The 13,663-nt window shown below is 41.6% G+C and overlaps 1 protein-coding gene across 1 annotated transcript in view; it reads left to right on the plus strand.

Moving 5' to 3' along the window:
* The window catches only part of camk2g2 (calcium/calmodulin-dependent protein kinase (CaM kinase) II gamma 2), a 198,746-nt gene that overhangs the window by 164,875 nt on the left and 20,208 nt on the right, over positions 1-13,663 (plus strand). Inside the window, exon 16 of the mRNA XM_048616194.1 lies at positions 4,636-4,746. Within this exon, the coding sequence (XP_048472151.1) occupies positions 4,636-4,746 (111 nt within the window). The remainder of the gene's footprint in view (positions 1-4,635; positions 4,747-13,663) is intronic.

The raw sequence follows: 13,663 nt of genomic DNA on the forward strand, positions 1-13,663 counted from the left end.
CATTGAGTATAAGGATAGACAAGTAATGCTGCAGCTTTATAGAACTTATTGCATACAGTTCTGCTCACCACACTATCAGAAGGATGTGAATGCTTTGGAGAGGGTATGGAGTTTAGCTTTGAAGAAAGGTTGGATAGCAGGAACGCTGATGCCTCAGGCCTAGACCCTTCATCAGAAAGGAGCATTCCTGCTCCTATGATGCTGCTTGGCCTGCTGTGTTCATCCAGCTCTACACCATGTTATGACAGATTAGCAGCATGTGCAATCTTGTGACGTTTTCAGATCCTACTGTACGTGGCTCTCTGTGGAAACGTGCGCTCTGCAGGACAAATATGCAGATCTTGGGAAGAATTGAGTAGGGTGGCTTAAAAGTGAGAGAGGAAAATTTCTTGCATCAGAAGTGATATTCAGTGCGGCAGCGTTTAAAAGGACAGACGTGAGCTTCACCCTTTAGATCAGTCAGTCGGAGGTCCGTAGCCCATGATGTCAGGCTGGGAAGCTGCCATCACAAAGCTACTCCATCCCCAGGAGGCAATCTATCTCCTTGCATAAGACCCAGAAGATTTCAAGAAATCAAGGCAAACTGATGAAAGAAATGATTCTTTTTTGTACTGCCTGGTGGGGCAATGCAGTCTCAGCCTTAGATTCTGATGACTGCTCCTTTTCCAGAGTCCCAGTCAGTAACTATTCTGAATGGAGTGGGTAATAAAACATGGCAAGTGTGTTGTGCCATGGAACAATTAAGAAATAACTTCTGCTGACTATGACAAAAAAAAAGCTAGTACCATGAAAAAATGATGGAAGCATAAACTATTAGACCAAGATACTAAATAAAAACCGAAAGAACTGCGGGATGCTGTAAATCAGGAACAAAAACAAAATTGCTGGCAAAGCTCAGCAGGTCTGGCAGCATCTGTGAAGGAAAAAACAGAGTTAATGTTTTGGGTCTGGTGAGTTCTGAGGACGGGTCACCGGACTTGAAATGTTAACTCTGTTTTTTCCTACACAGATGCTGCCAGACCTGCTGAGCTTTTCCAACATCTTTGTTTTTGTTTGACCAAGATATTACTCAGTGTCACTTTGGTAAACTAAAATATTGGCAAAGTTACTCTTTAAACATAGACTTGTTTTTAGTAATAGTATTTAGTCTCCAAACATCTCTTTGAAGGTACAGTAGAGACTGCATTACCAGTCCAGTAACATATGTCACGATATGAACCTTGCTGTTGGATAGCTCACATCTAATGCATCAGTGGCTATTCCATATTCCCTTTCACATCACAGAGAACCCATTCAACTATCTTAGGTCACACAGTATGGAGCCGGAGGAACACAGAAACATTGGGTTCCAACCCGAAACTTCAACTTTCCTGCTCCTCTGATGCTGCCTGGCCTACTGTGTTCCTCCAGCTCCACACTGTGTTATCTCTGACTCCAGCATCTGCAGTTCTTGTTATTCCCCATTCAGCTGTCCTGTCTCTTTCGTGAAATTTGAATAGTTCATTCTCTCGTAGGCTGCAAGTAGTTTTGGAAGTAGCTTGCACGTGTCTGATAGAGCTTCTTAATTATGTGTCTGAAGATGGGATTAATTAAATTCCTTTTTCTTGTAAACTCTATTTTGCATTGGAAATAGCAGCAGCCAGAATGTGATGCAGACAGGTTGTAGCACTTTTGTTCCTGGTGACTACTAGTATGCATTCAGTGACCATTAACACAGGAATGCCCTGGACAACTTTAGAACAAAGGCACTTCAGCTGGTGTGCTTGTGACATGGTGACTGGAAACACAGCATGAACCTCTCATACCAACCATCGTTTTTGGATTTGACGTTTGACATTTTACAGTCAGGTGACCTTCCTGATCCCCAACTCTTCCCTGTTTGTCACGTTTGAAACTAGCAGTACGACACATGACCTACTTACACCACTGGCTCTTTTAAAATAAAAATTGTTTACAGGATGTGGCCCTCAATTGCCCACCCCTGATTGCTCAGAGAGCCAACCACATTGGCTGGGGGTCTGGAGTCACATGTAGGCCAGACCAGGTAAGGATGGCAGATTTCCTTCCCCAAAGGTCATTAGTGAACCAGGTGGGTTTTTACGATAACCAACAGTGGTCACCAATGGGCTAGCTTTTTACTCTAGATTTTTTTTTATATAGAATCCCTACAGTGTGGAAACAGGCCCTTCGGCCCAACAAGCCCACACCGACCCTGAGAGCATCCCACCCAGACCCATCCTATTCTACACATCCCTGAACACTACGGGCAATTTAGCATGGCCAATCCACCTAGCCTGCACATCTTTGGACTGTGGGAGGAAACCGGAGCAAACCCACACGGACACGGGGAGAATGTGCAAACTCCACACAGACAGTCGCCCGAGGCTGGAATTGAATCCGGGTCCCTGGCACTGTGTTGCAGCAGTGCTAACCACTGAGCCACCATGCAGTACATGTCTAACAAGGTGGGATTTGAACCCATGTCACCAGAGCATTAGCCTGGGCTTCTTGATTACTAATCCAGTGATGTTATCAATATGCCACCAAAATCCCAAATGGATTAGTCCGGGGTACCTGGGATTAGTGATGGCAGAAGATGGAAGTTTGGAAATGGAGATTAAGCAAATGATTAGCTTTAGTTGGACTGATTGGAAAAGGTGCAATGGAATGTTGTGTGATAGATAGATAGATATTAGTGATAAGAGACATTTACAGGATGGTTGTGAGACTGGCCTTGCTGTATTGGGCAACATCAAGAACAACAATTGGATACTAATAAAATTCAGACACTGAGATGATGTCTGAAGTAACAAGAAAGGGCAAAATCAGAAACCAGCACTTCAAAGGGTCTGTGAAGGTATGGCAGCATCGAAGGAAGCAGCCAAGAAGAGATTGAAATGGTCTGGTCATCTGTTGTGATCTGAGGGTGGAAATGAGGTAGAGCAAGTAGCAGAGATGCAGGAAGGAGGAAGAAAGATGTCTCTAAGACCAGATGGAAGGATATGACAGTGCAAGAGTTAATGCAGTGGGACTGGCAGAGGAATGGGTGAACAATGGGAGGAGAGGGAGAAATCATTGTGGTAACCCGGTGGAAAATAGGACAAGGCACAGGACAAAGCAAGGCTAGCCAATTGTAAATCCTAAAGTATAAACATATATATTACTCTTAAATACTGTGTATGTTGACATTTCTGTACAGTTCCATAAATGTTAAAGTAAGAAAAAAACAATTACCATCGCACACAGCACGTGAACTGGGTCAGAGCATCAGTATTGGTTGCTGCTAAAACTGAATAAGTTCCAGTGATTTTGAATTAGGGTTAGTTATTGCTGGCACAGGATTGCTATTGTTATGATCACAGCTGAAGATCCCATAATTAAATCTGACTTGATAGATTGTATTTTTCAATATGGTTTTAACACAGTTGTCTTCACTGAAACACAAGTGCTGCAGATTTGGTTTTAATGATAAAACAGAAGTTTACTACACAAAAGAAATGAAGACAAAGTAGAATAAACTAAGTTATATATATTTAACACAAGTTTAAAGATTTCAAACCATACGTCAAAGTACAATTCTATAAATTTCAATATCACTCTTCAATACCTTCTCAATCATATCTATAAGGATTAAATTAATGGGTGCTTCAATTCTCAGCCTTGAAAACATAATAGACTCTTCCTTAAGTCTTTATAGACATGAGCGTAAGTTTACTCAGCTTCAGATAAGTGCTTCATGGTTTTAACTAAACAGTTCTGGTCTGGAATTTTTAAATTAAATTCCTTAAACCGAGGTAACCTTCCTTCTAGAAGAGAAACTGTTTTGTACAATCAGTTTCAACCAGGACTTCTGCAAAACTGAAGCCAGAAGGTCATTCCAAACTATGGGTGATTTCTCCAACAGTGTTCCCTCCTCTCAGGTCTGTGCACACATTCACTTCTAGTTTCTCCAATTGCTGCTGCGCATGGACCTCAGAGATCCAGGCAATGGTTCACAAAATTGGAGGGAACAAAGCCCCTAAACCAAAAAAATACATACTGGATCTTTGTAACTGAAGCTTAATGTACTACACTGTTCACCTTGTTCGCTCATCAAACCTCTCCCAATGTAAACAAATTCCCATTACCCTCCAAGAGCAATACCATTCACTTTTTTTTAAAAAACAAACAATGACTTTAGAATGTGTTGCAAGTTAATCATTAAACCCCTTCTCTCTTGTGCTCTCTCACTTTCACTCACACACACACACATGCTAAATCCCCATGCTACAAATTCAAAGTCTAGATTCCAAAATAAAGGGTATATATCTCACTTACTTTACATTATCTGTTGAAACAGTTGGTGTACATGTAGTTAACAATCAACATTTGAATTAGACATCAAGTATGAGCATATGTGTGTATATATACTGATCTGATTTTGAATAACAATAACATTAAAATAAATGTTTTGATTGAGTTCAGATAGAACAAATGTTAAACCATCCATTGATTTCTGTCCCATCCACACCCTTTATGACATGCTGGTGCAAAAAGAATGTGTTTATTTTTTGTGCTGTTTTATTTCCATGTTGTCTGTCTCCTGTTTGTAACGGCTGTTCGTTCTCCGCAATGCTACTGCGCAATGAGTGCCAGCATCCGCGCCCGATGCCGGCGATGACAGTAATGGTCTTACAAAGAGTCAGTCCGCTGTCTTGCATTCAACCGAGTCAGTTCACACTGATCATCTCCCTGAGATGACGTCCAGTAAGTTAGCAGCAATTACTACCCTGTTTGCTGCCCTCCGGTGTGCGTTGTGTGATGTCGAGTACTCACCTCAGGTGCGGGTTTTGCATGCCCAGTGGAAATTGGATTGTAATCCTAGGCGTGTTAGTCAGCTGATTTTGAAGATTTTTCTCACATGGACTTTGCAACCTACTTTGCAAACATAAAGCTTTGTAAGTGTGTGTGCTTGTAGCCAATGATAAACTTACAAAGGTGTGCAGTTTGCTTTAGATAACAATGTATAATAACGATCCATTTAGCTTGGTTGCCTTTACTTTAATGAGCCTTCTAAGCTACAAATGTGTATTATCTTTTCCACCTACAAAGCTAACAGCTACCCATTATTATCAGCATTGCAAAGAAGCATGCACAGAACTTATAGGTTTGTGCATTGCTATTACCTGACTAGCTTGCTCCTGTGCACTCTCCAGTGGCTGTTTTACAGAGTAGCAATAGAAGGAGGCTGAGTCAGCTGCCTCTTTGACCTAGTCTGTGCAGTAACCCATCTCCCCTGCAGTAATACGGTAGACACACCTCTCTCTTTATCTCTGGTCACCCTCATATAGAGTTTGTTGTAAGCCTCTAAGTGGAGAGTCCATATTTATTACACTGATATTACAGTAGAAGACTTTTTTAAGATCAGCAATGGAATTTTGATCTACTGGGTCTTCTCCAAAGATATTCAGAGTGACAGAAAAGGATGTAAAACTTCATCATTCGGTGTTCTTTATGGATTTTAGATGACATGAAATTACTTAGAATTTACCCTGAAATTTGACCCAAATGGCTTCCCCAAAGTCTATCGTGCGTTGAAAGCAAACATAACTTGATAACAACCAAAAAAGAACTGTGGATGCTTTCAATCAGAAGCAAAAGCAGAAATTGCTGGAAAAGCTCAGCAGGCCTGGCAGCATTTGGGGAGAGAAATCAGTGTTAATGTTTCGGGTCGATTCTGAGGAACAGTCATTCGACCGGAAATGTTAGCTCTGATTTCTCTCCACAGATGCTGCCAGGCCTGCTGAGCTTTGTCAGCAGTTTCTGTTTTTGTTTGTAACTTATTAAACGTTGCGCATAATTTAGATGCCTGACACAGGGTTCATGTTTAGGGTTTGACACTGTTCTCATTCACAGGCAGCAGTGCCTTGTCTATGATTAAGTGATTAAGCTGCGAGTAATGCGTTCGATCAAAATCGACCAATGTCCTTATCATCAACAGTGCAACATCATCGATTTATACTTGGCTTGCTGCTAATTAATCACAATTTGCCTACCTCACTCTAAGCTATTGACACTGACATCTTGATAAATTCATCCACTTGAAAACCCCCAATATCTTCATGATTAATAACTCACACCGTTCCCCATTTAACATACACTTCTCCTCCTATGCTCCTGTAAAAATCAATATTGCATCAAAATCTATTTGCTGAGGAGGGAACTTTATCTTTTTGAATCCACTGGGACTGCTCTTTATGATGCAACCAATGCCCTGTTTTGGTATCATTTGCAAAGAGTGCATTTTTCTGACGGTATGAGTATCTAAATCATAAATAGCAGTGTCCCCAGACAGCTCCCTGAGGTTTGTTTTATTATTATTTCCTGGGATGTGGGCATTGCAGGCTAAGTCAGCATATTTGGTCCAACCCTAATTGCTCTTGAGAAGTGGTGATGAGTTGTTCTCTTGCACTACTGCAGTCAACCTGATGTATCTCCTCCTTTCGTGATCTTTTAGTTTCAATTTGAAAATGTTTTGCTTAAAGGTGCTTTCAATTTTCCAATCTAGCGTCATATTGTCCCTCTTCTTCTGCTGTTCCAATTGAAAGGTAGGATATCCAGCACAGGTTTCTGTCCTTCATGGTAGCTATTATGGTGTAAGGACTTTGGGACCTTGGAACCACTTTGTAATGATGTCACAGAGCTGCACATCACTGTGTATAAATAACACAGTGTGGATGGATTCACAACAGATCAAACAACAGACTAGACTAAACTACATGGGAACTAAAAAAAGTCTTGTGAGCACTTGGACAGGAACACCACAGAAGATAGATTATTCCTTAACTATATATCAAGCTTGGTATATCTATGATTACCATGAATAGCAGTATTTAGTATCAATGTGTAAAATATAATGTTTACTATTAATGAACGTTAATAATATTAATGTAATAAAGTAAAAGAAGTTGTACTTTCCCAAATAACTAACACCACTTAGTAAGCAAAAAAGTAATTATCAATGATACATTGTTTCTGATATCATTTACCAACTCACACCACTCCCTGTACAATAACAGTCCCTGGGTTGGTGTCTGGCTAATACCAGAAACCACCGTCTCAGGTCTTGGCATCAAGCACAATGGCTACTACAACAACAACCTGCATCTCCGCAGTGCCTTCAATGTAGCGAAACATTCTATGTCGGTTTGCGGGAGGGTAATCAAAAAGTATTCACACTGAATCCAAGGTGAAAGGTGTGTTCAAAAGGTTGGACAAAGAGGAAGCTTTTAAGGAGCTTCTTAAAGGAGGAGAGAGAGAAGGTGCAGAATTACACCAACAGCTCAGCTTCACTTCCCACACTGGCTGAGGTTGCCACGGAGGTCCCTCCTTTTCAACCTCTCCCCTCCTCTGAGGTGCAGTGACCCACAAGGTAAACCCCCACCAGTTATCTCTCTCTCGTCAGAGAGCAGCCCTGTGGTCCTCTGGAACTAAGGTGACTTTATTGTTCATTCTTTAAAAGCAGGAGATTAAGGCCTCCCTGGAACAAGCTTGGAGATTGTGTCAGGAAATCAGAAATCTTTGCATGTTTTGGGATAATATCCACAGTGTACACTTCTCCCAACTGCTGATGTCTTTAGTTGCCATAAAGCCACAAGAAATAGAAATTGATGTAGGCCATTCGGCCCCTCAAGCCTGCTCCACCATTCAGTTGGATCATGGCTGATCCAATGCTCCTAACGTTCCCTTTCCCCGTAGCCGTTGATTCCCCAACTGATCAAGAATCTATCTCAGCCTTAAATATACACAAGGACTCTTCACCCACAGCTCTCTGTGGCAAGGAGTTCTAAAGACTAATAACCCTCTGAGAGAAAAAAATTCCTCCTCATCTCGGTCTTAAATTGGCTCCTTTAATTTCAGACCATGCCCTCTGGTCCTAGACTCTTCCATTAGGGGAAACATCCTCTCAGCATTTACCCTGGCACGCCATAGAGTCATAGAGATGTACAGTATGGCAACAGAAGTCCATGCTGACCAGATATCCTAAATTAATCTAGTCCTATTTACCAGCATTCCGCCCTTATCCCTCTCAACCCTTCCTGTTCATATACCCATCCTGGTCACTTTTAAATGTTGTAATTGTACCAGCCTCCACCACTTCCTCTGGCAGCTCATTCCATTCACGCACCACCCTCTGCATGAAAAAGTTGCCCCTTAGGTCCTTTTTAAATCTTTCCTCTCTCACCTTGAACCAATGCCTTTTAGTTTTGGACTCCCCCACCCTGGGGAAAAGACCATGGCTATTCACCCTATCCACGCCCTTCATGATTTTATAAACCTTTATAAGGTATCTCAGCCTCTGGCACTCACAGGAAAATAGCCCTAGCCTATTCAGTTTCTCCCTATAGCTCAAGCCCTCCAACCCTGGGAACATCCTAATAAATCTTTTCTGAACCTTTTCAAGTTTCACAACATCTTTCCTATAGCAGGGAGACCAGAAGTTTATGCAGTATTCCAAAAGTGGCCTAACCAATGTCCTGTACAGCCACAACATGACCCTCCCAACTCCAATGCTCAGTGCACTGACCAATAAAGGCAAGTGTGCCAAACGCCGCCTTCACTCCCCTGTCTACCTGTGACTCCACTTTCAAGAAACTATGAATCTGCACCCCACGGTCTCTTTGTTCGGCAACACTCCCCAGGATTTTACCATTAGGTGTATAAGTCATGCCCTGATTTGCCTTACCAAAATGCAGCACCTCACATTTATCTAAATTAAACTCCATCTGCCACTCCTCAGCCAATTTGCCCATCTAGGTCCCGTTGTACTCTGAGGTAACCTTCTTCACTGTCCACTACACCTCCAATTTTAGTGTCATCTGCAAACATACTGACCATGCCTCTATATTCATATCCAAATCATTTATATAAATAACCACTTAAGAATCCTATACGTTTCAATCAGATCACCTCTCATTCTTTTAATTTACAATCATTAGAGTCCCAAACTATTTAGCCTTTGCTCATAAGACAACCCCTCCATACCAGGGATCATCCTCGGGAATCTTCTCTGAACTGCTTCCAATGAAATAATGTTCCCTTAAATAAGGGGACCAAAACTGCTCACAGTACTTGAGGTGTAATCTCACCAGCACCTTGTACAGTTGTAGTAAGACTTCCTTCCTGTTATTCTCCAATCCCCTTTAAAGAAGGACCAACATTCCATTAGCCTTCCTGAATACTTGCTGCACCTGTGTGCTAGCTTTCTGTGTTTTGTGTGTGTGTCCCTAAGTCCCTTTGAGTTGCAAGTTTCTGCAGTTTTACTCCACTTAAAAAATACTCTGTTCTTTTGTTGTCCCTTCCAAGATGAACAACTTCACATTTTCCCACATTAATACTCCATTTGCCAAGGTTGGCCTGTTCCAACAGAATCCCAGCAAAAACATCTCACCAATGGGTGCAATTTTCGTGTTGCAAATTAACCAGCGCAGAGAAAGCGAATTAATTCTTTTGCAGAAGTGCGAGGAACTAGGATCCAAATGACAAGGAACATTCTGAATGCCTGACAATTAATCTGTAAAGGTGGTTCAGAGAAGGTTCACTTGGCTGATTCCTGGAGTGAATGAGAGGTGATCTTCTTGAAACACAAGTTTCGGAGGGGGGTGCCTGACAGGGAAGATGAGCCCCTCATCGGGTCCGAGAACTAGAGGTTACATTCAAAATTAAGGGTCTTCCATTTCAGATGAAGGAACCTCTTCTCTCTCAGAATTGTTAATCCTTTGGAATTCTCTGCCTCAGTGAGCAGTGAAGACTGGACCATTGATCGTATTCTCAAGACTGTTAGACAGATTTTTGAACAACAAGGAAGTCTAAGGTTGTGTAGGGGAACAAACAGGTAAGTGGAATTAATGCAACCATCAGATCAGCCATTATTAATGAGGGGCTGAATGGCCACCTCCTGTCCTTAGTTCTTACTTTGATAAAACAAGTTGAAGTTGAAAACCCAATGGCAACCATTCTCAAGATCCAAGCAACGTCCTCAGTTTGTGTTTCAGTTCAGCATTTATCAACATGAAAAATTGCTATTTAATCACACTTCAACAATTGTTTACTGTATTCCTATTATTTCAATCTGTTCTGTGTTAACCAGCTGTTTTCTTTTCTCTCATTACACCTGGGGTAATAACAGACTATCTTGCTCCTATTACACACATCACTTCACTTTCAGCATTGTTAGTCAACGAATGTGTTGCAGTAAAGCTGAATTAACAAAAAAAAACATGTCTTAATACTCCACCCAACTTTAAACAGCTGCTGTAGATTTTTCCGTAGGGGATAACAGACAGATTAACAACCTTCCAAACTCTCTGGCATTCTTTAAAACAGGCTTTCACCCCCAATTCTTTTGATAACCTGTACTAACATTTATTTCTGTGTGATTTGGTGTAAAAAATACTTACAATTCTGTGAAACACCTTCTGATGTTTGACTTTGTTAAAGGTGCTACATAAATGTTGCTGCTGCTGCTTCACACGAGAGCAGTGCACAGGATTGGAACAGGCCCCTGTGACTATGATATTTAGTTAGAATGAGCCTTGTTGTGGCATGACGCTTGATGAGGAGGAATTTGCAGGGTTCCTCAAGGATAGAGCAGGGAAATTTGAGAAAATTTAGGATATCTCTTTTGAAGAGTTGGCACAAATAAGACCAAAAACCGAATATCCGTCTTTCTGTGTGGTAAACTGCTCACATGAGAATGGCCCAGCTATTCTGAAAAATGTCCGTTTAATTTGGCCAGCAAGTCTAGACATTCCCCTGCCTATTCCCTACAGTGCTATTTTGGATTGGATCATTTATTTAACATCCTTTGGGTCAGTACACTTAATACTAAATATGAAGAAAAATTCTAACAAGGGTGAACTGTGAGTCATACTTTATGTGAGAAGCAATTTGTAACCTTATTGTTAACACAATCCTTAGGGGCATCTCTTGCTCATGTCTGACTCTTGCTATCCAGCAACAAGCTTTTCGGTTATTGGCCATTGATTAAGTACTTTAGCTGATTTCTGCTGTGAATTCTTGATTGAGATTCTTGTCTCTGGCTCTCACTTAAATAGTCAGTCCTTTAGTGCAAATCGGCCTCTCTCTGTCGACCCTTTCTAAGTTGGGCTACATTCAGATCATGTTCCAGTGTCCACCCTTCAGTGTGAACATCAACAACCAGTGAAGCAGATTTACTCCACTCCTGATCTGCTAGGTGCGCTTCAGGATGGTTTGCGAGAAAACTGAGATTATTTCCACCAACACTCCCAGCGGGGTGCACTTCCACCCCAAAAACTGCAGCAGTTCAACTAGTCAGCTCCCCGCTACCTTATCCAGGGTCATTAGGAATGGGCAATGAATGCTGGCCCAGGCGGTGACACACTCATCCTAAGAACAAATAAAAAGATATGGTTTTCACCTCTTAGAGAGTCAGTTATGCTGCCAGTAGCTAATAAAAAGAAAGGAACAAGAACAAAAAGCGTGTTGTAGAATCCCTGCAGTGTGTAAGCAGGCCATTCAGCCCATCAAGTCCATGCTAACAGTCTGAAGATCATCCCACCCAGACCTGCCCCCATTCCTGATTCCCGTAACCCTCCCTTTCTCATCACTAATCCTCCTAACCTGCACATCCCTGGACACTACGGGCAATTTAGCATGGCCAAACCACCTAACCTACACATCTTTGGACTGTGGAAGGAAACCAGAGAGCCCAGAGGAAACCCACGCAGACACAGGGATAATATGCAAATTCCACACGGGCAGATGTCTGAGGGTGGAATCAAACCCAGGTCCCTGGTGCTGTGAGGGAACAGTGCTAACCACTGAGCCAGCGTGCTGTGTCTCTATAGTGGGAGAGAACTCTGTAGCATCAACCGTGTATCAGTCAAGACTCAGTCACTACCGCTATTGTCCTCAAGTTGGAAAGGTTATGACTTCCAAACCTTCTTTGAACTTGACAGCCAAGGGTTAATTGTGGCTTTTGGTCATCTGTCTGAAAATTGCCTCGTGGTTCATTATTAAATTTTGTCAGATTGGGTTCTGATGAAATGATGTGAGCTTCAAAGCCAGGTCAGTGTAGTGTTATGGACCAGACCAAACCCCCTCAAAATTTATTAAGAAGATAGTCTAGATCTTAACCTTTTCTTTTTTAAAGGCGTTGCATTCCACATGCAATTCAATTGGTCAAACTACAGTCTTGAAGCAAAACCCACTTTATTCATACACTATAGTTAAAATGCAACAAAAAAGAAGAAATTGGAATAACTTGACTCCATTGGAAAGCTTAACAGAATAATAGATTATTTAACTACTAAACAGTAACTGTTCCAATATAGTCACATCCCATAAACACACTCTTGGCAAAGACAAATTCAGTAAAATAGATTGTCTCACATGCAATTTTCCAGTCCAGGAGGAAAATCTATCAAGAGAAAACTGTGAGTGGAGGTGGGGGTGTGGGAGACACAGAGAGAGAGATGTACTGCAGCTTTCAAACCCAGCTTCAAGACCACAGCAACAACTGCTAATGAAAAACTAAAAGTCCTGCTTCTGCGGGAGCTTGACCCCACCAATTCAAGTTGTTTCTATTGTCCCAACTTTTAAAAAAAAAACAAGGTCTGTCAAACTGTTTACTTTATTGGCTCTGAGTAGACTGATTTGCACCTCTGTCTCTGTCTCTTTCTTCGTCAAAAAAAAAACAGGACAAAATACATCTCTTAAAGCCATAGTATCATCATGGTACTGAGGAAAGACTGCGCTGTTGAATGTGCTGACTTCCAAACGAGATATTAAATTGAAACCCGGTCTTTCCTCTCCTTTGGCTAGACATAGAAAAGAATTCCTCAAAGAAGAGCTGGAGAGTCTTCCCTGGTGTCCTGGCCAGTATCTTTTCATCAAATAGCCAATATCGGATCGTTATTACAGCACTATTTGTGGGAGTTAGCTGTGTGAAAATTGATTCCTCTCTATCCTACATTACAGCACTTCAAGTAGCTAATTTCAGTTGGGAAGTGTTTCAATTGTTATAGAGGCCTAAACCTTGAACAAAAAGAGAAATTGCTGGAAAAGCTCTGCAAGTCTGGCAGCATCCGTGAAGGGATTTTATAAATGCCAGCAGTTATCCCAGCTACTTTGCGACTTGAATGTAGCTCCCTCAGTCCTGCTCTTATCATGGGCTCACTAATTCACTCCTCCTCCATTTCCCCAACAATGGCACTGACACAATTTAATCGGTGTAATTTGAGCAATTCTAATTAGTCATAATGACCAAAAATTGAAGAGTGGTTAAGAACTGATATTGCACTGCATCATAGCAGTTCCTTCCTGAGGTAGGGTGTTAAATGCCATATCTCCCGTGGATCATTGCCAGACTTTGTTTAATTAATGTTCCTGTGGGACATTTTACTACATTCAAAATTTATATATACCCAATGCCTGTAGCGCTGTCCAGTACCGTTCTTCCTCAGAAACATTTAACGCTCATTAATCACCAACTGTCAAAAGTGTCACATCATCCTTTTTTTTGAGGGACGTTGGCATTGGTGGCTTAGTCAGCATTATTGCCCATCCCTAATTGCACTGGCAGTTAAGAGTTGACCGTGTTTTTACAGGTCTTGAGTCACATGTCAGACAGACCGGGTAA

The sequence above is a fragment of the Rhincodon typus genome, chromosome 34 (assembly GCF_021869965.1).
Source record: "Rhincodon typus isolate 14 chromosome 34, sRhiTyp1.1, whole genome shotgun sequence".
NCBI lineage: Eukaryota > Metazoa > Chordata > Chondrichthyes > Orectolobiformes > Rhincodontidae > Rhincodon > Rhincodon typus.